We start from the raw sequence: 22,233 nt of genomic DNA, 5'->3' as shown, positions 1-22,233 counted from the left end.
TTAATAAAAATAATAGCAGGAATAACAAGAATAATAGAATGAAATAAATCTATGTTGATTTGGGGATGGCTGTACGAACTATTGGCTAATCAACGGGTAGCAAAAGGCGCTTATTTGTGTGACTTTGACATACCTCGGAAGGATATGAGTGAAGAGTGAAGATCATGTATCAAAGAGAGAGCCTAGAGGGAACGGAAATGAAACGTAGAGTAATAGAGAAGAAAATGGATGGGGCCTCGGAATTGTAAAAGGAGAAGAAGGGGAATGGAAAGCGGCAGATAGGTTTCGCATCAAGTTTAAGGTCAAAGCAATCGAGAAACAGAAATATACGGCACAATTTTATTCAAAATCACAATTCACAAAGACTAAGCACAATACGGGCACAAATCAAGATATTGTAATGAAGTCGTTCCATTTCTCAGTATATACATCTAATCATCCTCTTCTGCTCCTCTGACATAAACACATCCCTGGAATATCCCAACCCATTTACCCATCTATAGGTACTATTCAAACATAAAACATAAAACATAAGTGAAAATCTCGCATCTCGTAATAAAGGTCTATAAAGGTGTAAAATGTATGGATTAAGGTGAGGCGACAATTAAAGGTGTATGACGACAAGTCATTGAGAAGTCGAAACGTTTGCAGCTCTGTACTGGCAAACTAATTTGACAAGATGTTTCGCAACCACAATGACGATGTCGAAGTAAGGATGACGAGGGGATATTAGGAACGCCTGTCTTTCTCCATATTCTCCATGTGAAATTTCCAGATTTTTTGTGACTTTTTAAACATTTTTTTTACTTTTCAACTGTCTCGTCTGTGCGAGAGAGAAGTGGTCATACTAGGAGTCCGTTAATCTAATCGTCATCCTCAACCTCAGCTTGCTTTTGAACAATGTGGTAACGGTGGACACCGTCAACTTGGGAGTGTTCAAGAGCAACCTTGGAGAGATGGGCAATGATGTTCTCCATTTGAGTGTCGGCGTGGCTGCGTCTGGCACGTCCGAGGTTGTCCAACCAGGACCATTGGTTCAACAAGAAGTAGACAATGGCAGTGACAATGGTGACACCAATAGAGTAACCCCAAACGATGACAACAGTGACGATAGAGGTGTGGCCGTTCTCGGAAAGGAGGACGTTGCGGGTAACTGGGTCAGATGGCTCACCAGCTCCGCCACACAACCAACCGAAGACACAGAAGAGAGTAGCAATGACATCGACAATGAAGATGGCGATAACCAATTGCCACGATGGCCAGGTGTTACCACCACGGGTGACGAAGATGAGCCAGTTCTCAGTGAGGGAGACTTCCAAGAAGAGCATACCTTGGATAGATCCGAAGTTCTCAATGAAACCACCGTTTGGTACGAAGAGAGCACCACGCATGATCCAGGTACCGAGAGCAAGGAGAACACCGAGGATGACGGAGATAATCCAGATCTTGGGCAATTGCCATTCGACAGGACGTTGTTCAAAGTGAGCATTGTCGTAAGCGACAGCGATGGTAGCCAAATCAGCGAAGAGAGCAAGGAAAACAATGAGCTCGACACGGATAGTCTCGTTGATGATAACCATGGAGGTAACCAAGTAGATTTCCAAATGGAGACAGAGAGCGATACGGTATTGAATATAAGCCTTCATACGTTGGAAAATTTGACGAGCGATCTTGATGGCAGAGACGATAGTGTTAAGACCAGGGGCGAGGAAAACGATATCAGCGGCGGCTTGAGCGGCTTCAGTAGCACCCTCGACAGCAATACCACAGTCAGATTTCTTGAGGGAAGGAGCGTCGTTAACACCATCACCAGTCATAGCAGTCAAATGTCCACGTTGTTGCAACATCTCGACGACTTGGTACTTGTGCTCAGGGAAAACCTCAGCGAAACCATCGGCGCGCTCGACCAAATCGTGTTGAGTAGTACCAGTAAGACCACCGTGGATGAGTTTGTCAGAGTTGTAAACCTTGGTACCGAGAGCCAACATCTTGCAAGTCTCCTTGGCAATAGCGATAGCGTCACCAGTCAACATCTTAACGGAGAGACCAAGAACTTGAGCTTCGGCGATGGTGGCAGCAGTATCCTCACGGGGAGGGTCGAACATAGGAAGCATACCAAGTAATTGCCATGGTCCGTTACCTTCCTTAACAGCAACACCGAGAGAACGGAAACCACGACGAGCGAATTCCAAAGTCTTGGCCTTGTACATAGCGGCAACCTCAGCGGAACATTCAGACATTCTCAAGATGGCACTTGGAGCACCCTTGGCACAAGTCCAGGTAACACCATCCTTGACGACGATAGCAGTAATACGCTTGGAGACAGGGTCGAAAGGAGCGAAGTTCTCAGTTCTCCATCCTTGTTCGAGAATCTTACGGGCAGCTGGGTAACGCTTCAAGGTAAGAATGGTAACTTTATCGATAGGATCCAAAGACTTGACGTTGTGGGAAGAAGCAAGAGCAGCGACAGCCATCATCCAGTTAACATCGACACCCTCAGCGACGAATGGTTCACGAATGGACAATTGATTGGCAGTGAGAGTACCGGTCTTGTCAGAGCAGAGAACATCGACACCAGCAAGGGACTCAATAGCGGTAAGCTTTTGAACAATAGCCTTCTCCTCAGCGAGGTAAGCGGCACCGACAGCGAGAGTGGTGGTGGTAACGACTGGAAGACCAACGGGAACACCGACAATCAAGAGGATAAGAGCGTAATGGAGCAAGTTGACGGAAGAGTGTTCTGGGGTAGCGAGCTTCAAGTGACGGAAAAAACCACCGATCCAGGAGATCAAGATCCAGCCGACGACCAAAACCAACAAAGACGTACCGATGGAGTTCATGATAGCCTTGAAATGACCTTGATCTTGAGCACCAGTAACGAGGGAGGCAGTACGACCGACGAAAGACATGCGAGCACCGTGGGTGACAACGGCATAGGCCTTTCCACGCTTGCAACCAGTTGTGTAGTAGATAACATCAGCGACGTACTTGTCGACAGCCAAGGATTCACCAGTCATGGCAGATTGATCGATAGCAAGAAGAGCATAGCCGGAACCGTGCTTTCCTCCGTGTGCATCATCATCATCATCTTCCTCCTTTTCGCTCATTTCGTGGCTGCGTTGGTTGATGAGTTCTTGTTGGTAGGTTTCGTATCCGTTAGGGTCGTCATAAGCGCAAATAATTCTAGCATCGGCGGGAACGACATGTCCATCTTCGATAATGATCTGTTGGCAAAAATGTCAGTAATGTGATCGCGCATTGATGCGATGTCAATGTGGTGTAACTTACAATGTCACCAGGAACCAATTCACGAGCCAAGATTTCAACTTCAGCACCATCACGTACAACAGTAGCCTTCAAAGCAATGTCACCTATGGTTGAGGTTAGCGACGAGGTAACAATGTGCGAATTGGTGCAATGGCTTACCCTTCAAACTAGCAACGACATCGGCAGCTTGTTTTTCTTGATACCAACCGACAACAGCGTTAAGCATGAGGATACCGATAATGACACCGAAATCAATCCAATCACGCAGACCAGCGGCGAGGAGGACAGCGAGTTCCATAACTATTGCCGAGATTAGTGGAATTCGTGTAGAGCCGAATTGAAGTTGACTTACCATAGAGGACAGGACCTTTGAAGAAACCAATGAACTTCCAGAACAAGCTCTCGTTCTCGGTGGTCAATTCGTTCCATCCAGTCTTTCTGCGGCGGTTCTCGACCTCGCTGGCAGAGAGACCTTGTCGCATGCTGGTGTTGAGCCAGTCGTCTGGAGTTTCGAAACCAGCTCCATCGCTGCCCTTGGACTTCTTGCCCTTCTTCTTCTTGCCAGCGTTGGCAGCCTCTTCTTCTTCGGCGGCGAGCTTCTCTCCCTCTTCTCTTCCCTTATACTTTGAAATATATCGAACGAGTTGTCCATATTCTCCGAGTTTTTCGTCTTCGTACTCTGGTCTGGCCGCCGAAGCGCCGTTCTCAATGTCTCCGTGAGCCATTGCGCTTTACTGTGGTAGGATGAAGGAAAGATTATTATTAACTCCCACCGTGACAAAGGCAAACTGAGTAGACTGGAAAGAAAGAGGAATTGGATTTGGGGGACGAAAGCAGATTATATATCTGCGAGACCAAGTGTGATCAACTATCCTAGTCCCAAGCAAGATTGGGTAAGGTCGGATTTTGATTTTTCTTCTTCACCCTTCGGCGTCATCCTCGGACGGTGGTCACAGACAATTTTGGCGGCATGACTTGTGAATTGGAAGAGAAGCTACTGGGGGGCCTTGAACTAGATCCATGGGTAAGCTTGAGTGAAAGTGTGGTGTATCTGGCGAGGCGTGCGAGGGTCTGGGGCAGAAAGCAGCGATGGAGCTTAGGAAAGTTTTCTCTCGCTTGAAGTTTAAAAAGGTCACCGTAATGGCAGCGAAAGGCGAGAAAGTGGATGATATTACTTTTAGCGGCATGGTAGCTCATGGTAGTTTCTGGCGGATTGTTTTGATTTTTGGTGAGGGATTTTCCAATGATTTCCTAAATGCCCCATTGAAAACCTTACCTCGTAGCTCGACCGGGCCTAGCGCTCGACGGTAGCCCCCGATTAGGCAAGGCGTGCTCCAACATGCGATCAATATCCTTGACAGATCAACTTTCTGCGCTGCCCTCGATACTTGTCTCCCTGGGCGCAGAAAGCCGAGTTATCCAGCGCGGGCGATTGGAGGACGGAGCGGCTAGTCCTGACTGGGTAGCAATATCCTCCTTTGCTCCAGCCAGCAGCTCCCGATGTGTCCTCTTGGAGTAATTGCCCGTGTTTCTTGGATTATATTGAGTTTAGATCTATCCAGGCGCTGCTAAAGTCACTGCTAAAGTCAAGTTCAGGTCCCGCGTAATGTATCGGTGAGTCGGAAGCTTGGTCGGCTCAGCGAATGACGACTCTCCATTATCAGATAGGAAGGGATCAATTGGCCAATCAGCACGCCCGCTGCGGGACAGGTATGACAAGAGAATGGGAGCAATCATGAATCAGTTGGACGATGGCACATCGCATGGTGGTGTACAGATAGATGCGCTGCGATTGAGACGTCCTCTGTACGTGTGAGTGTCGTGGCGAGGGCGATGAAGGGGTAAACGCTCGGCAGATACTATGAGGATTTTCGGTGCGTGAAGATGTGCGATGTACGATGTGCAATGTACGATGTGCGAAAGATACTTACTCGTTGGCTTGTGGCTCATGTTCATGTACTCCCGATTACTACTACAAGATAGACCTAGCTAGATGCGCCATGAGAATCACTCGCTGCATGCATCAAAGTATCAAAGTATCAGAGTATCAGAGTATCAGAGTATCAGAGTATCAGAGTATCAGAGTATCGTAAAGACCTACTACTATAACATGACTACCTCCAGAGCTGATGGCGCACTGTTGTTGACTGTGCAATGTCCAGGCTTGAAAGCTGCCTGCCTGCGAAACTCACTCCTTTCCCAACCTCCTCCTGCAATTGCCGCGTCTACGCAGCGTTTCGAATCTAACAAGGAGCAAAACGTATAATGGATTTCACACTTTTGCTTATTCCTCTTCAACGATCGGGGAGATTGGGAAATCTCGGTATGCCTTCGGAGAGTGCTTTGCTGAGCATACATTGCCCTTCGATCGTCCCAGGTGTGATTTGACCACAACGCGTTGTTGTCCAATATCTCATCTCTCAATTGACAACTCACATCTCCCTACGAGAAAAATTAAGATGAGAGCTCCATCTCACGATCTTCATAATTTCCCAGATCATAATTTTATACCGTCGAGCTTATCTCATTGGACAAGAGTCCACCAGATTCCAATATTGCAAATAGTAATTTGCAACTTATCTTCACCCACACTTCGCTATCCCATCCCAAACGCTCCAATGGTGGTTTGCCGTTGGTGGGCGGATCAGTCAGCTTGTTTACTTCATTTTACGAGCAGTAGTGGTATGGGGCAAAATACGGTAGGTAATGGCTGTTGCGGGATGAAAATGGCTGCTGGGACCTGGGTCTGGACGGGGTGACCGTAAGCACGACGAACAACAGCAGCAGCAGGGTCCGGGGGGAAGATACCATCGATAGCAGATGGATGGCAACGTGCAAAATTGGAAACGGGGAGTTTGAGCCTTGAAGTTCTTTGGCCCTCGCAATTAACCACAGTTTACGATACCTGCATACAAGGTGAGTGTCCTGCTTTGATTACATTCTGCTTTGCTGTTGTTTTCTCCAGGGTTGACCGTTTCCGCATTGCTGTCAAACAATTCGAAGACTTGGAGGTTTTTACCCAGTCGCTCCCTGCAAGCTACAATTCCTTCATGAACTCAAACCGTAAACAAAACAACGTGGGATTGATGACGGGCGGCACAACATCAATATGGGAGAGACCTTGTTTCAAAATATCTCAATTGGAAATTGATTTCAAAAGTATCTGAATCGTTTAAATGACCCAAGACATTGAAATTCTACTCAGGTTCTTACTCTCATCTCATCGGCATTGAATATTACTCGGTATTGACTGCTGCCAAGGTGATATTCCTTTGCACCACGGTGCACCTATTGTATTGGCCAAGCATCAAGTCGTCTTGTCCTCACCCAACATCACCGGAGATCTTCGTCCAAGCCATTCTTTCGGAAACGTAAAAACTATCGAAATGATTTTTTTGAAACTTTGACTTCAGCAAGTACGAGGAGCCGCGCCGCTGTCTGGGCTCGAGGAAGGTTCTTCAAGAGGGAGCACAAACTGGAAACAATCAATGCCACATCCAATCCCACACACAGATACGGGCCATGGACGCCACAAATTATATCTCACACGCCCACGCCGAAACCGACGCTATACTGCTGGTTTCTTTTCGCCAGCGATACACTTCTAGAATTTCATTTTTCCCCTTCATTTCTCGCTTGCAATATTTCCATCCCCATCCCACATAGATTTCCCCCTTTCACCTCTCCCCTCTCCCCCTCTCCCCCCTCTCCCCTCTCCCCTCACCGTACCGCCGTATTGCAATATCTTCACTCCACTCAATCACTCTCATCTCCCCCGGCATTGCGGCACGATTACCATACGCTAAATATGACGTTTACCAAGGCTTGTTGTTTACACTGTCACTCTTGCAATCGCTGGTTATCTCTCCAGAACCGTGCAGTTATTCGGCGGGATGCAATTGAGACAATACGGAGGTATATACTAGGATCATCAGATCTTGCATCCATTCTCATGTCAATGACAAGGGGAACCTGGGTGAAGATGGAGACTAATGGTTTAGGGAAAGCTTGATTGCGAAATTGACATTTTTGAGGTGGAGCAATTGAAATGGTTTATTTACTTGGACTAAACTTACAATGCAACACTGTAGATGGTTATCTGAACAACCTGGACATGAACTCATAGATATTGCAATTGATTTGAGTAATATTAAGTTATCATCAAGATGAGCGAGTCTGAGTACGGGGCAGGGTAGAAGAGCTTCTTCCTCCTCTCACCGGCACTCGGCCTTTCTTCCCCTAAGTAATACTGGAGAAAATAAGAACACAGAACGCGGTCAAAACATACGTACGAACGCATATGGAAAAGACGCGACGGAACCTAACAACTAACTGCACATCGGTAGCCTCATGCATCTCTCTTTGGCAATACGATAGGTGGATGAAGGAAGCATTCATCCTTCCACTATCCAAACCTTTAATCGCTCGAAATGTCTTTGAAAATTAGGTCAGCTTAACCAATGTCCAGTAAGCGCTCACACATCGACCTCCACTTTTGACCGGTGTGAGGAATACTGGTATTGGAAATACCGAAACGATACCGTAATAACCGTTCAATTCCCTCAAATTCCCCATCGCAATTATAATAGTCGTTTGGTCGGCTCTAGGTAACGACGCAATTATCCAATATATCCGATCCGAGGCTCCCAATGCAGTGATACCGTTACATCCCTTTCATCCCATCGCAATAGCCTCGGAATTAATACCGCCAGTTCCTTTCGAGCGCGTAGAACTAAAAATACCTCAGGCTATCTATCTGCGTTGCGCTGGCCCCGAAAGCCTGCGATAACATCATCCATTCTTCATCTGCATCTGAATACAAAATGGCTGGTTGCAATACAATCAGTCCTGGGCATGCTTATCGCTGGCGTGGCATTTGCTTGGTAGGAAACTTAAGTTTCATCCTAATTTATTCATGCAATCTGAGCTGTTGCATCTTTAGGAATTAGATAGGCAATCTTAGGAGGATTGACATATCACACGGTGAGAACAGTGATGCTGTTGACGTCGTAGTATCCAGGAGTCTCCCAATGCTAATATCATATTATTACGAAACGAATCGCTCTCCTTACGTTGAGATTTGCGCATCCCACACCAAGAAACTCTATCAACGTCACAAAGGCTGTGTTAGCATGGCGTAGCTAATTAATGCTGTGTCAACTATTCTCATCCATATCAAATCTGCCCAGAATAGCCCTTCACCCACCTTGATAAACTTCGGACAAATAACTGACATTCAGGGATTCAGTTCTGTTTCTGAAAAAGGGCCTTATTTTTTGGGGTACTCCGTATTTTCCCTTGGGGTATCAAACTACCCCATGGATGGTCGCAGATACTCCAAGTCTTGGATTCTGCTCGCCAACAGCGCTCTTCCTGAGACTTTCCTTCCTACATCCTTAGTAAGGCTGCTCGCATACCGTAAAAATCCTAGTAAGTAGTATTTGCCATGAAGCAGTAGAGTTTTCTTCTTGCAGCTTGATCCTCATTCTCAGCCGTTTGATTTGGTTTCGCCTCATCCCATCGGTCAAATTTGAACCCTGCAGAATTTTAGATGCTGCAAATGCAATGTAACTCTTTACTTACTCCATGGACAATTTACGGAGGAGGGAAAGGAAATCTATTTTGATCACGTGAAGTCGGATTCTATGAACAGCGCATATAATTTCTTTTGGGGTGATTGCACAAGGCAGGTAGGTACAGTGAGAGAGACAAATACGTCAGAATCTGATCGGGAACTGGGGCCCTGGTCTTGGAGGGGGGGTAAACCGGAAATATTTTATATCCCTCATTCGCAAGGGTGCGAGAGGTTTGAATGCAACAGGCACACGAGCAAGAAAAAAATTGCCTTGATTTAATCAATCAATCGATGTAAGAATCTGTATGTAAGTCAGTGTGAACCATTGGAAGTTTACGAGTTTGCCGCCGCCACCTTTCGTTTTCCAAGCTCAGCTGTCTCGATCTGCCTGCAAATACTGGTTTGATCGCTCTCCCCGATGAGGTGAGATGAGACGAAGACGCAATATTCTGACAACGACATTCCACATTTCGATTTTTCGCAAGCACTGTCTAGATGTGTAGTACGACCTCGACACATCTTATTCTAGGCGTCTTCTAGGCGTTCAAGCCCATCAGGCCAAGCAGCCATGACCTAAAAGTGAGAAAGTCGAGTGCTATCTAGGCTATACGTAGCCTACGCGATCGCCGGTCAATCCGACAGGACAATCGAGGAAACGAAGAACAAAATTTTATCTCACTACTGCATGGAAGAAAGTCTTGACAGATTACAGACATTGCGTTCTTCCAATGACGATCGAGCAAAGGATGATTAGTTTCTCGGCTGCTTCCCAGTATTATTGCGACTTGGAGGATTGATTTGATGGGTGCACGAGCATGCAAACCACTACCAAAACTAGGTGCGAAATTAAGCGACAATGAAGGGGAAATCCTTGGAGCCGTTGGTTAATGTTTCCAGTTTCCTCCGACGCCAATCTGCACCTCCACGGACCTTAGGGTACGAAAATTATTAGGCCAATGGACTTGTTTAGCCCCCCCACGAAAGAATGGTTGATTTTCGACAACAGCATGATTCGTGTCCATACATAGTGGTTTTTCGAATTATCTAGTTTGCACAGTAAATGTCTTGACGGGTGAAGATTTTGGAGTGTGAGATCTCTAACAGAGTCAGTCATTGAATAAGGTAGGGCGCGAAACTACCAGGAAAGACCTTACACAACTTTTGAATCGTGCTTTGATCTAAAATTCCCGAGGTCGGCAGCGGGATGGGCTGCAGATGGAGCTAATTGAAGGGTATATCGTTTCTAATTTACATTTCAATTCACATCTGTAATGAAAAGTCAAACAATTCAAATCAAATGCCGTCTCATCACGCTTTTCGTCCCTTCTTCGGACCAAAGTCAATTTTTTCTTGGTGCTTTTGGCTCATGTTGCTCCCACTCTGCCCGCAGGTTTCTTTTATGGGATTGGTTTCAAGAGAATTTTTTAATATGAAGATCAAACAATACCAAATCTTGGATTCATCTATTCACATAGGAAATCCTAGGCGATAGTATTGAATGAGTTTATACCAAGGAAACACCAAATGGCATCATAGAATGAGCAAATATCGTCCTAAAGAGCAGATCAATTCTCCTCTCTCATTGCGACAAGTGTCTCTCGATCACATCCCAAATTGCAAGATTCATAACTCACAAAAAAAGATCGAGCAAGGTATCAATGTTCAATGTCTGTTTTAGACATACTCGGAAATATCCAAATCGTCAGAAATAACATCAATATCAAACTCTCAACAAAACACACAAAACTCAAGGGGCGGGGTTTGACTTTCGTCTGAAATTCACCCCGCCATATAGTTTTGACCCCATCATTGTGAAGCTTCCAAGAAAAGGGACTGTATGCTTGGCTTGATTATTCCCGTACATGTTGAAACGAAAGAAAAAAAAATTGTCTGGGCAATTTGATGAAATAAGGAATTCAATAGGATATGGTGTGTTGGATGAATAGGTTTGTCGTTTCATTGGCATTTCGAGTCGGAATCTGTAGGGCACGATAATAATATATATACCTATTATTACACGGGTTTGAAAATCTAAACGATCCTCAGACATACCAAGCATACTCTCCAAACATTTTCATATCCGGAAGGGCATTTCCTTCGCAGTCGAGGTTAAGATGGAGTGGGCTTGTGTGTGCGCACGGGAAGATTTGAATGTGGTATGCAAATCATCTCAGGAGTCAGTTGGATTTAGCGACCGAGCTACAAGCTCGGCCCTCTTTCATCGACGAAAGTAGAATGTACTGGCTGAGACTGGGTGTTTCATGTTTTCTTGGGGTGGAAGAAGCAAGAGGCGATTGTGTTAGGGCTGGAGGTGGCGTTGGAAGCCAGAATCTTTGGTTTGGGAGTTGCTTTATTGGGGTTTGATAGGTGAGGCCCCAATGGGGAGGTTGAGGATTGAGATTGAGGATGTGATATTAGGATTTGGTCTACGGGTGTGGTCTAAAGTTGAATGGTTGATGGTAGGTGATAGATAACCAGTCGTTTTAATGTCAAAGTCGTTGAGAATAGGGATTGTTTGTAATTAGAAGAGAGTGCTGGATCTAGAGAGTCAATAAAATACATCACAATTGCTGCTTTCATTGAGTTGAGACTGTCTTCTTGCTTTGATATCAAAAACTTGCCACAGAGACTCGAGATACTTATGCCACTGCTTTTCATAACCAATATCTGAACCATATCACGAATCGAAATTTCTATATCAGCACATCAGATTAATTATCAGCGTGCACTTCTGACCTTAATTGTCGATACCCTTATATCTTTACGAATCGTCGTTGAACCGCAGTCTGAAAGAAATTATTGATTACGTGAGTTTTTGTTGCACAGAAATGCCCCGCATCTTCAAATGTGAATGGCAATTACCCAAAGAGGAAATTTCAACTTACAGATATGGACGTGGAGGATTTGATAAGCATCGAATGCTTTCGATTTGTCTTTCTTGCCTGTGAAATAATCAATCCCTTCTATGTCTTTATCTTGATTGTGGTATTTCGTGTATTCTTTCTTGCGACGAGAAAAGGGCAAGATTTTCACCCCTCTCTTGAAAATCCCTCATTTTTGCCCCGGAGACATCAAATCCATTCAAGTTTTGTATTCCTCACCATGATGAATACCACACAAACTGTAGGAACAGATGGTTCCAAGGTTAATGTATATAAGAATTGGGATATCCCACGTAAAATCCAGTGGAAAGCCACCAAACTTTCTCTCAAAGAGAGTCGGGTGGAAAGCAAATCTTCAACCTCATCTCAACCTTCATCGGCCACAAATATCAACTGCAATGAGGGAGGACCAAAACAAAAGTTCGCGTTTATCAATTCATCATCTTCTGGGACAAAAACAGATGTTAATGTACGAAAGTTCGTACGGAAGCATGTGAGGAATGATTTCCTAAGCAAAACGGCTCGGAAAAGTAAAGGAGATCCTAAAGTCCGTTCAAGATCTATAAAATCTTTCGTGGAGCCCAACTCAGTCATCACTGATCATCCCCAACACGATGGTCTTATTATTGAGAATCTCATCGGGCTTCCGACTGCACTCAGCTTGTCTCCGTGGCCCATTGAGATGACAACAAGAACGCACCTCTTGCTGGGCAGATACTTTACGCATGCTAGTTCGAGAATGTATCCATTGTCCAAATATCTTTCCTACAACCCTCTACGTTCAGATGAATGGTTTCGGTTTACAATCAACGATGCAACGATGTTTCATGCGATATTATATGCTGGCGCAATATATCTCTCCTTGCTTCAAGGTGGGAAAGACTCGGAAGATTCAGTGTATCACCTCAGCAAGACCTTAGGAAAGGTGAAGGAAAAACTCCAGAATGGGAAACCAGCAGACGATAGCACTATTGCTGCATTGTCGTGTGTAGCTTTGGGAGAAGTATGTTTAAATTTTGATATCAAGTTTTGCTACGTGATCATTTGATGTCTACTAAACTTCCCCTTAGGCAAATACAGGCCATTCGGATTTATGGCATATTCATATGCGTGGCATACAACAAATGATAAACACACGAGGCACGATGTCATCTCTTCCTATGATTATACAGACAAAACTTCGTCGGTAGGTGATTTTACTATAACGTAGAAAAGACTTTATCCTAATTTTCTTCAAGGTCTGATATCACTGGTGCGATTGATTACGCTGCTGAACCATATCTTTACTACAAGCCACGAAATCATTCGGAAATATCAATATCTAAAATTCTACCTGCACACAGGATCCTCACCATCAATACTGACATTGGAACTTCACTCGCTAAATGCGGTATTCAGTCAAATCTCATAGGAATAATGCAATATCTAGCTATCTTCTACCAGTCCATACAGTTCGCCTCATCATCCAAAACTCTTCTCGACCCAGGAGATTTTCTTGATGACATTTACTGGATTGAGTATGAATTGTTATCCTTTCCCCGGTCCCTAGGAGGGGGCCAAGAGCCTATTATCGGCAAAGCGACTCGTATCGGAGCTCTACTATTCATGAAGTCGATACTGGAAGAATACCCGCATTCCGCTACTGGTTGTTCTATCCTCTTACAACAATTACAAGAATCTCTGTCCACAATTGATACCGCGACAACCACAGAACAAAAATGTCAATGGCTGATTTGGTTATTTACTATTGGCGCTGTTCATTCAAAGCGGGATCATATCACACGAACTTGGTTTGTGGAGAAGTTGGCGGGGGGTTTGCATACGGAGTGCTTGAAAGATTTACTAGTTGACGGGCAAGTACATGCAGAGCTACATGCAGAGAAGCTAGAAGACGGAGGAGAACTCCAATTGTGGAGATTATTGGAGTTGAGACAAGTTATTGGAAAGAGAGATCTCTTCCTACTTTGGGATGATGTTGCTCGGTGGAGACGAGAATCTTACGGTTTTGGGGAAGGGAATTGGGCTTGATGATTTCTTGGGGCTGGGCTGGCTACTGACGGATGGTACGCTACCGAGTTACCTCAGGATACATGCATATCTGCAAAGATCACCACTACTCATGTCTCTTTTCGAACAAATCAAACCGACGCAAATGATGTCGTATGACAGGGAAAATATGGAGATAGTTCGGAAGGTATTCACACCACACGAATCAGCCCTGTCCACACTAAGAAGATTCCATGCCTTCCAAGATCCTTCTAGAGCATTACCCAAACGAGTCAATTAATATAATTCAGATGTCTAGAGAAACCAAATACGCAAGTCGACGTGGCGAATCTTGAACGATGGGTCGTTCGTTCGCCTCAAACTTCAAAGTTAATTTCAATTCCGCGGTTTGTGGTTTGTGGTGGAGAATTTTGTATGTATGTAGGGACATAGCTTATACGTACCCGGGGATCGCTATAAGCTACCCAGTCATATCAACCGTAGCGTTACAGCGTTACAGCGTTACAGGCAGTTTAGTGTGGGTTGCCGGTATTGATTTATCGGAAGATGCCTCAAAGACTCCATATATTTTCCATCGGAGAAACACAAAGAATTGACCGATCGTAGGTGCCGTTCTTACCGCGTGGGAGAACATCTTTTTCAATGAGGGATTTACTGGGATATAATTTTTGGAGAGCGAGATTTACATTTGTGGGCTTGGAGCCGATTGTTCCGATTTCCTGCTGTGATTCGTGAGACGGAAGTGAGACGCGTCGGTAGAGAATGCTTTCCATGTTGGGTTACGCGACAGGATTGAAGGATTTATTTTGCCGTCATATTGATAGAAGGCCCGGTTTTGGGCAGAACCAGTAGGAAATATACCTCAGTGGGTACGAACGTACGGAGCTGGATTTAGATAGACGGATAGATGAATGTGTGTGTTTGTCAAATTGGCAATGGCTTGAGTAGAGATGGTCTAGATTTCTACCACTCTAAATCATCGCGAAATGAAGGGGTGAGTAACTGCCGGATGGTACTCTGCATCGTACAATTGCTTGGTCGACGCTGGCGATTGCAATTCCACTTGCGAGTAACTCCTTTACCGCTAAATGAAGGAGCGTTCGATAATCTCTGGTGACATCCACAACTGAGGTCTCCTGAGTAGCGAGACTTTGGCTGGAAAAATCCTGTTCAAGCCAACTTCATGATGTAAAAGTTAGGCTGCGTCGGCGACATTTGCATCAATTCCTTCTTTCGCCCCAAGGCTAGAAATTGTCGATAGACTACTCTCGCTGCCGCTGGCGATGGCACATCAACTGGTATTGGCATATGGTGCCGACAATACAAGTGTTATTCGAACTTTATTCTCTGTTCCGGGACTAGGATTTTACTCCGACCACTTTGCAAGTAGGCAATAAGCCAAGCTCTGGATTGGAGAATGAAGGTGTCATCAATAACAACATAGGCGCTGGCCTGAGTATACGGAATTGACAATCGGGTTAAAGTTCGATTTTTGTACCATTGTGGTTCTTGTCGTTGATGACAGCTGGATTCGAAATGGACATCGCATGAAAGGAAGAGAATTTTGGTGCGATGATGTTAAGTTTTTTGATAAGTGCCGTTTCTTTAAAGATAGCCTGACCTACTTCTTCGTTCTTGGTGTTTTTTAAGTGTTGGTCTAACTTGTTAGGTGTCAAGTAGTATGTACGGAGAGCAACATACTTTGCACTTTCAAGAACATTTTCCCTTTACCCAAAGTTTTCTCTCGACGAGGTCTTTCGTCTGAGATCTACAAGTTCATGTGTGTTGGTGTATACTATGTACGGAGAGGAACATACGCTATACTAGTCGAAATGCCTTCTCTACTACGACCTAACAATTTTCTCTCACCACGTGTACTTGCATTCGGTCATTTTCAGCTCTACAGACATACCATACCTTTGGCCCGAATTATCGTGTACTAGATAAGGGGGAGGAATACATACTACACTTGCGAACTTTCAACCTCCTACCAGTATCATCAGGTTGCAAGATCGCCAAAGCCAACTCATGTTCAGCTATGTCTTTGGACTCATGTTGTGTACAAAACTCACCCCGCACCTTCGAATTGCGCTTGACGTCGATCCTCCCACGTACCATTTCATCTTTTCTATTTTTATTGTATCATGCAGAGAATTAAGCTCGTGGATATACTTGGCACTGACTTGGCTTAAAACGGTGTCGATTCAATCATGCATGTTGATATTGCTCTTGACGTCAATATGACGTTTCTTCTTTGGGATACACGTCAGTAGCGTTCTCCCGCTATTTCGGGAACTTGACAGCTTATCTGAATCCGGGGGATCTACATGCAACTTCTCTAGCATTATTGCTGGAATTGATTTGGTCTTTGTGGTTCTCAGAGTCTTCTCGGTATACCGTATACTAGGGAAACCCGATAGTATCTTGATCGGTCTGGTTTTTTTTGAGCCACTAGGTAATTCGTAGATTACTTAGACCTGGACTCTATTTTAGCTTCACGACTGGGGTTTATAACTCAACATCCTGTGATTTTGAATATTTTTCTGATTACCTTGTAGTTGAATGGCCGAATTGATGGGTTAGGTGACTTGTACAGTTGTAGTAAAGATCGCTTTCTTAGAGCCTGCTCGTAGTTAATAAGCAAATAAATTTCCGATGACATCTGACGTCTGGACTAGTCTAGTTGCATTTGTTAACCTGGCTCTAGTCGATCGGGGTTTCACAAGATTGATTGGTTCGTTCGATCTTTACTAATGAGGTAATGATGTGGTGTACATCTGGGGAAGTTGTATCGCGTATTGGATCGATGGATTAAAGAGTATTCCATAAACTTAGAAACATACTTTTATGTTATGATTAGAGTTAGAATTGGGATGGGATGGGATGGGATGAGATATGATGTTGATGTGCTTTTATTTTAGACTTCACACGGTAGTTGCGACGATGGGTACATAGTCAAGTTAAAGTTTAAAGTAACAGCTGCGATCCAATCATCATCGTCTACGTCTACAACAAGTGCATCTCTGCCCGGAAACTCAGGAGTGTCTATTGCGCCATCTACACTAGAAAAAATACCAAACTTTCTATTCTTGGGCCCTCCGAAGAGACAAAACTATAATGGAATAAATGGGTGCATACTAACATTCGTCGTTTGATGCATGACGGAGCGACTTGTATCTACAAGTAGAATGAATGTAGGCGTCATCGTCGCTCTCCCATCTATATGTCTTGAAGAAACTTCAGATAGAAGTGTGTCTATAGCTTTCCTCCTAGAGCACATGCATCATCTCGTAGTTATCGAGCCTGCCCGGTAGTAAAGTTGGATATGGGAGGGAAGGTTTGATGACGATGTCAAGGGTGCAAAGTAAACTTGGGATTCTTTCCCTTCGTCTGCTCTATAGCTGGATGCTGCCCTGTTCCTCTTCATGGAATGACTTCATTTTCACTTGTTTGACACATGGATTGCTGTGTACGGCCAACTTGGTCCTGCTTGTCTAGATGTATTTGTCGATGGTTGGATCCATAGACTGAAGAGGTGGGTTTGTTGCATATCTCTGTGTGCCGCGATTCAGAAGGTGGTGGTGGTGTGATATAGGGATGGAGATGGAGATGGAGGGGGGGGGGGGGGCAGATCATGAAACAACATAGCATATTGAAATCTCCATCACAATATCATCCACCGTCTTCAATTTCCAATCTTATCCCATGTTCACCTACCCTCTTGCACGTTCTGAAAGTTAAAAGGATATCATGTTGCATATCTCTTCTGAATCATGTGTCAAGAAAGACATTTAAAGAGATTCCTATTCCATGTTTCTCGTTGAACATTTGGCATGATAACTTCCCGATCACTTCCCGCTGCGTATATATTTCCAATCGATTATCACAGAAATTACACGATGATGCTTTTCTTTTTGCACATCCCATCTTGAATATTTGTCAAAAACAAAACTATTCGGAGGCTACGCGTTATGATGAGGAAGAATAGCGAATAGCATTTCATGCTTTCCCAGCATACAATACAATACAATGCAATACAACTCTCTGAAAACATCTATCTATCTAGCTTAATTTACCAAACAGTCTCTCATATTGCACATCCAGCTTTTCACGAATACGAAATTTGATATCTATATTCTACCCTTCACAATATCTATCATATTCAATTGACTAGCCGATAACTTTCTCTCTTTGTAATAATATATCTAGTTTCCCATATATGAGTAATAATAAGCAATACTTCAGATGCCTATAATAAGTCATAAATGAGTGTATTAATATAACACGGGTTTTTTCATCAATCTCTATGCCATCGATTTGATTCACCTAGCCGAATATATACACATTTCCAGGGGTATATCCATTATTTTATGTGTGAAGACATGTTTCCAGCTCCCCATTGACCCAATAGATATCACCATACATTTCCCAATCACTCAAACCTCTACCTCTACAAGCTACACACACGCACACACACACACACCAAACAATCAAACCCCCAAAAAGAATAAAGCCAAAACGACCACAAAAAGCATTAAAGTCAAGCATTCATTACTACCTTCCTAATATATCCTAAGCTATTCCATGCATACATATAGCAAACCGTCCATCTACAACAAACATATCATAATATTTTTGTACCCAGCCCACCTAACAGAAGTATTTACTTTTATTTTTAGCTCAAGAATTCCCTTTCATCATCATCCAAGTCATGATTTCGTGATGCAGATCATTAACTCACACCCATCCCTTCAACATGGAACGAACAGACTGCGATGCCTCATTCCATTTGATGCCACATAATACCATGTAATAAAATCCTGTCTATGCACCAGCCAGACAGGCAAATTACCCATCAATTCATCCCAAAATGTTATCATAGCACCATACAAATCTCCAGCTACCCAAAAACCCATCTATCCATCACAATCATATTTCACACATCACCTTAACTCATCAATCAAGCCCCCTGAGCCAATTCTTGTAACTTAACCTTCTCCTCATCTGATAATGCCTCATAAAACTCATTAAACCCTCCTAAATTTTCTCTTCCAGCCTTGACAAAAAATTCCGTCAAATACGCTTGCGTCTCATCATCTCTGTTTCTTCCGAAACCCCCTCTTCCTTCCCCAAATGCCATAAGATCCGCCTTGGTACTTGACAAACCTAGATCAAGTACATTTGGAAGATCTTCCCATGAGTCATCATCTCCATCTTCATCCGCGAATTCTGCTGCTGCCGCGGCCGTTGCTGCATTTTGAAGTCCCGATGCTGACATGAGTTCTTCAATCAAGACCTTGATGATTTTCAAAGAAGCAGGAATGATTGTGTATTGATCGGGGTCTGACTGGCGTGTTAGTTGTGGTGGGGGCGTGAAGTATGATCCATCCTTACTGAGTTTGGCCTTAGATCGAGTCATGATCCGATTACTGGTTGGAACAATTAGGTCACCCTTAACCATAGTCTGAACAACACGTTGATCATTGAGAGTGAAAATTTTAGAGAGTGCGATGACACTATTTACGATTAGCTTTGGACGATGATTGAATCTACGAGTAGGATTGGAAAGAGAAACATACTTTTGTCTAATCTCATCATATCCTGCAAACATGACCGAATGCTCCAACCATTTGCTTAAAACAACTTGTAAACCACTTTGACCATTGATTTCGATTTGGTTCAAGAATTCAACAACATCATGTGCTCCGACCAAAGATAAGCGAGCAAAAACCAAAATCAAAGATTGGATGAAAGGAGCAGCTTCCGCTGTAGCAAGACGTGTAGCAACAGCTCTCAAGAGTTGTGGTAAATATGGACCAAGACGTTCTTGACCAGCTTTCTCCACAAGTTCAGCTGCGAGACCTCCGACTTCTGATGCCGCATTATCTTCCACTTCAGGACCAAGTAATCTATCGATAATGATTAGACAGACTTCCAAACCTGATTTATTGCTTTCATCATGCCAAGCAAAGACTTGTTGATGATCATGCATAAGCATATACTTGATTGCCTCAGCACCTGGTCGTAAAATACCACCTTCAGTTGTGGTCATCAAAAGTCGATTCAACTTGGGTAATACGGCAGCAACATATCCAGCTGGAAGTGGTTCCGATCCATTCTCGGTAAGAATAGTAAGTAAGTCTGCGGCAAGCTAGAAGAAAATATCAGTATTGAACGTCAAAATATTAAGAGCACCAGGAAGTTTACCTCTACCAAAGGATCATCATCAGTGATAGATCCCACATCAAATGCACCGATTAATGAAGGCAATACTTTAGTACATAAAGCTGGGTATCCTGGTCCACCAGTAAATGATTCGACAACTTCTTCAAATGATTCAGTGACCAACATAGTCAACTGAAAGTTCGAGGCACCATGTTTTGCAAGAACAAACAATAAATCTAAAGCACCACCTTCATCTGCAAGTGTTACTCTTGTGTCCATTTGAATTGCAGATCTCAAAGATTCCACCAAGGTAACAAGAAGATCATCTGCAGATTCAAGTTCTGTAAGATCCTTTGAGTGAAGGAATTCGGATATGGAAGCAATAATTGGAAGTTGTCGATCAGCAGGTACAGTATGAGCTAGAATGTATCCTTGTATAGATTTTATACAAGAAACCTTAACAACCTCGGCTGCATCCGTGTTGACACCTCTGACTGTACGATCAAGTAATTCAAGAGAAACCTGAGGTATACTTTGTGCAAGATTACCAGCAACCAAATATCCTCTGGCACGCAATAGGGGCTCTCCTCTGTTGATAGAATAATCGATAAAAGGTAAGAAAGCCGAGGAAATCTCAGGACGGATCTCCTTGTCGCAATCCAAGAAATCGTTTGTAAGTTGAGTAAGAAGGAATAAAACTGCCTCTCTCATTCTCCATGGAGCGTCACCCGATTGAAAGATGATCGAGGTATAGGTCAATAAACCTTCCAAAGCACCATGCGACAACCACTCGCCAAGTTTGATAAGGAGGTCTCCACAAGACATTCTGAGAGTGTATTGTGTGGTAACGGATGATTCCTCTGCTAAGAACAAATTGACATCAATGTCCCATAATTCTTCCTCTTCCTTGAGAATTTGCGCATAATTTACAGCAAGCTTCATAACATCAACAACCCAAGGGGTCGTAGCCACACTAGAATTTGCTTGTAATGCAGCTTCGAGCTCTTTTTGTACTGGTGGAGCTTTCAAGCATGATTGTAAAAAGTCGAGTTCTTCCAACACCAAGAAATCCAAAGTGTATGGCAGATTATCCGCATCCTCCATGCGACCTGGCATATCATTATCGACATACATCTCTTGAAATATAGGTTGTGCAGCCGTCAATTCCGCCCAGGTAGCGCTGAATAAAACTGGACTTTGTGGAAGTAACAATGTTGGGAAAACCGATTTGATCTTCATCAAAGTCTTAACAACTTGCAACTTTAACGCAATAATTCCACGCCATTGTTGATCGACTGGTCCATCCTCTTCTGATTCTTTTGGTGATGGAGGTAAAGGTTGCTTCATGATAGCCACAAGGAATGGGGTCCAATTCTTTAGGACCTCCTCTGCAAATGCTTTCACTTCCAATCCATGTTCATCCTTGACCATTTCCATGATATCGAAAGTTCCCCGGAAAACAGATACTGCCAATGCGCGCAATTTCCCTAGACGTGCTTCATTGATTGCTACACCATAGACAGTACTGACGATGTCTCGTGCTACGGAAAAGAATTGATCTTCACTCAAACTTTCCTCGACAACATCTGCCAATACTTTTAATGATCCATGTAATTGTAAATCTGAGCCGGTTTGAATAATGTGTAGGATGGTTGGAAGGAGATCTGGCCATTGATCTGGATAATCGACATTGGCAATCTTGCTAACTACCATACTATTCATTGAAACGTAGATTAGCAAATGCGCTTTTCATGAAATCCACATGCCCCTCCATGAGTATAACCAAAAGCAAAGAACATGCAAGAAAAAGAACTTCCACACACCTAGCTGCACTCTTGATCTTTCTTGAATCTACATCGTCTGTAGCAATTTTCAACATTCGTGCTCTAATCTCTGCCTTTGTGCCCTCCGCGATTTGAATGGTGGGATTGCCATTATCGTCATGGCCAGTCCAATTCTTGCTCGTAAAGTTCTTTAAATTTAACAAAGCAGCTTGTCGAAGTTCTGAAGGGACGGTGGAATGAGAAGCAATTGACGCAAGCATGGAAGGAAACGCTGGCTCAGCCTGAGCAGATTTAAGGTAGATTTCTGCTTGTCTGCGGGGTCCATCTGCAGAGGATTGTGTGTCTGCCAGTATTTGAAGCAGTTGTGCTTCGTGCTGTGAGGCCATGTTTGACTGTTCAAATTAAAAGATGGAATGTGGAAATGAAATGAAAGGGAAGAAATAAAAGAAAAGGGATGTATAGAGTTGAGGGACACCTTGTGGAGGGGGAGGGTGGTAGGTGGTAGGTGGTAGGTGGTGGGTGGTGGGTGGTGGGGGAGAGTGAATAATAAATC

The 22,233-nt window shown here is 43.8% G+C and overlaps 3 protein-coding genes across 4 annotated transcripts; 1 reads left to right on the top strand and 2 right to left on the bottom strand.

Moving 5' to 3' along the window:
• Window positions 1-380: 380 nt before the first annotated feature.
• On the bottom strand, window positions 381-4,065 carry BCIN_12g06020 (hypothetical protein). The gene is made up of 4 exons (XM_024696552.1): window positions 3,620-4,065; window positions 3,427-3,567; window positions 3,289-3,371; window positions 381-3,224 (listed from the first exon to the last, which is right to left on the bottom strand). Exons 1-4 carry the CDS (start codon window positions 3,990-3,992, stop codon window positions 864-866), a joined length of 2,958 nt encoding a protein of 985 aa, XP_024552363.1. The 5' UTR covers window positions 3,993-4,065; the 3' UTR covers window positions 381-863.
• A 7,819-nt stretch (window positions 4,066-11,884) lies between these two features.
• BCIN_12g06010 (hypothetical protein) lies at window positions 11,885-14,037 on the top strand. Its single transcript, XM_024696551.1, has 3 exons — window positions 11,885-12,727; window positions 12,795-12,910; window positions 12,963-14,037. The coding sequence occupies exons 1-3, from the start codon at window positions 11,945-11,947 to the stop codon at window positions 13,750-13,752; spliced, it is 1,689 nt and encodes a 562-aa protein (XP_024552362.1). The 5' UTR covers window positions 11,885-11,944; the 3' UTR covers window positions 13,753-14,037.
• A 4,238-nt stretch (window positions 14,038-18,275) lies between these two features.
• Window positions 18,276-22,233, bottom strand: Bckap114. 2 transcript variants are annotated; one of them, XM_001551179.2, is made up of 5 exons: window positions 21,720-22,233; window positions 19,939-21,610; window positions 19,311-19,882; window positions 19,126-19,247; window positions 18,276-19,074 (listed from the first exon to the last, which is right to left on the bottom strand). In XM_001551179.2, exons 1-5 carry the CDS (start codon window positions 22,064-22,066, stop codon window positions 18,692-18,694), a joined length of 3,096 nt encoding a protein of 1,031 aa, XP_001551229.1. In that variant the 5' UTR covers window positions 22,067-22,233; the 3' UTR covers window positions 18,276-18,691. The 2 variants fall into 2 exon arrangements, with proteins under 2 accessions (XP_001551229.1, XP_024552361.1); XM_024696550.1 differs by having other exon boundaries at window positions 18,276-19,247.

This window comes from Botrytis cinerea, chromosome 12, assembly GCF_000143535.2.
Source record: "Botrytis cinerea B05.10 chromosome 12, complete sequence".
Lineage (NCBI taxonomy): Eukaryota > Fungi > Ascomycota > Leotiomycetes > Helotiales > Sclerotiniaceae > Botrytis > Botrytis cinerea.
Note: the sequence above shows the minus strand (reverse complement) of the source record. Positions and strands in the feature narration are given on the sequence as shown.

Bases quoted from the DNA above. Each gene is read 5' to 3' on its own strand.
- BCIN_12g06020 (XM_024696552.1), bottom strand. From the start codon at position 3,992: ATGGCTCACGGAGACATTGAGAACGGCGCTTCGGCGGCCAGACCAGAG. The intron at 3,568-3,619 runs GTAAGTCAACTT...TCTCGGCAATAG, and splicing joins CAAAGGTCCTGTCCTCTATG to TTATGGAACTCGCTGTCCTC. The intron at 3,372-3,426 runs GTAAGCCATTGC...CCTCAACCATAG, and splicing joins TGTCGTTGCTAGTTTGAAGG to GTGACATTGCTTTGAAGGCT.
- BCIN_12g06010 (XM_024696551.1), top strand. From the start codon at position 11,945: ATGATGAATACCACACAAACTGTAGGAACAGATGGTTCCAAGGTTAAT. The intron at 12,728-12,794 runs GTATGTTTAAAT...ACTTCCCCTTAG, and splicing joins CGTGTGTAGCTTTGGGAGAA to GCAAATACAGGCCATTCGGA. The intron at 12,911-12,962 runs GTAGGTGATTTT...ATTTTCTTCAAG, and splicing joins ATACAGACAAAACTTCGTCG to GTCTGATATCACTGGTGCGA.
- Bckap114 (XM_024696550.1), bottom strand. From the start codon at position 22,066: ATGGCCTCACAGCACGAAGCACAACTGCTTCAAATACTGGCAGACACA. The intron at 19,883-19,938 runs GTAAACTTCCTG...ATTTTCTTCTAG, and splicing joins ATGATGATCCTTTGGTAGAG to CTTGCCGCAGACTTACTTAC. The intron at 19,248-19,310 runs GTATGTTTCTCT...AATCGTAAATAG, and splicing joins TATGATGAGATTAGACAAAA to TGTCATCGCACTCTCTAAAA.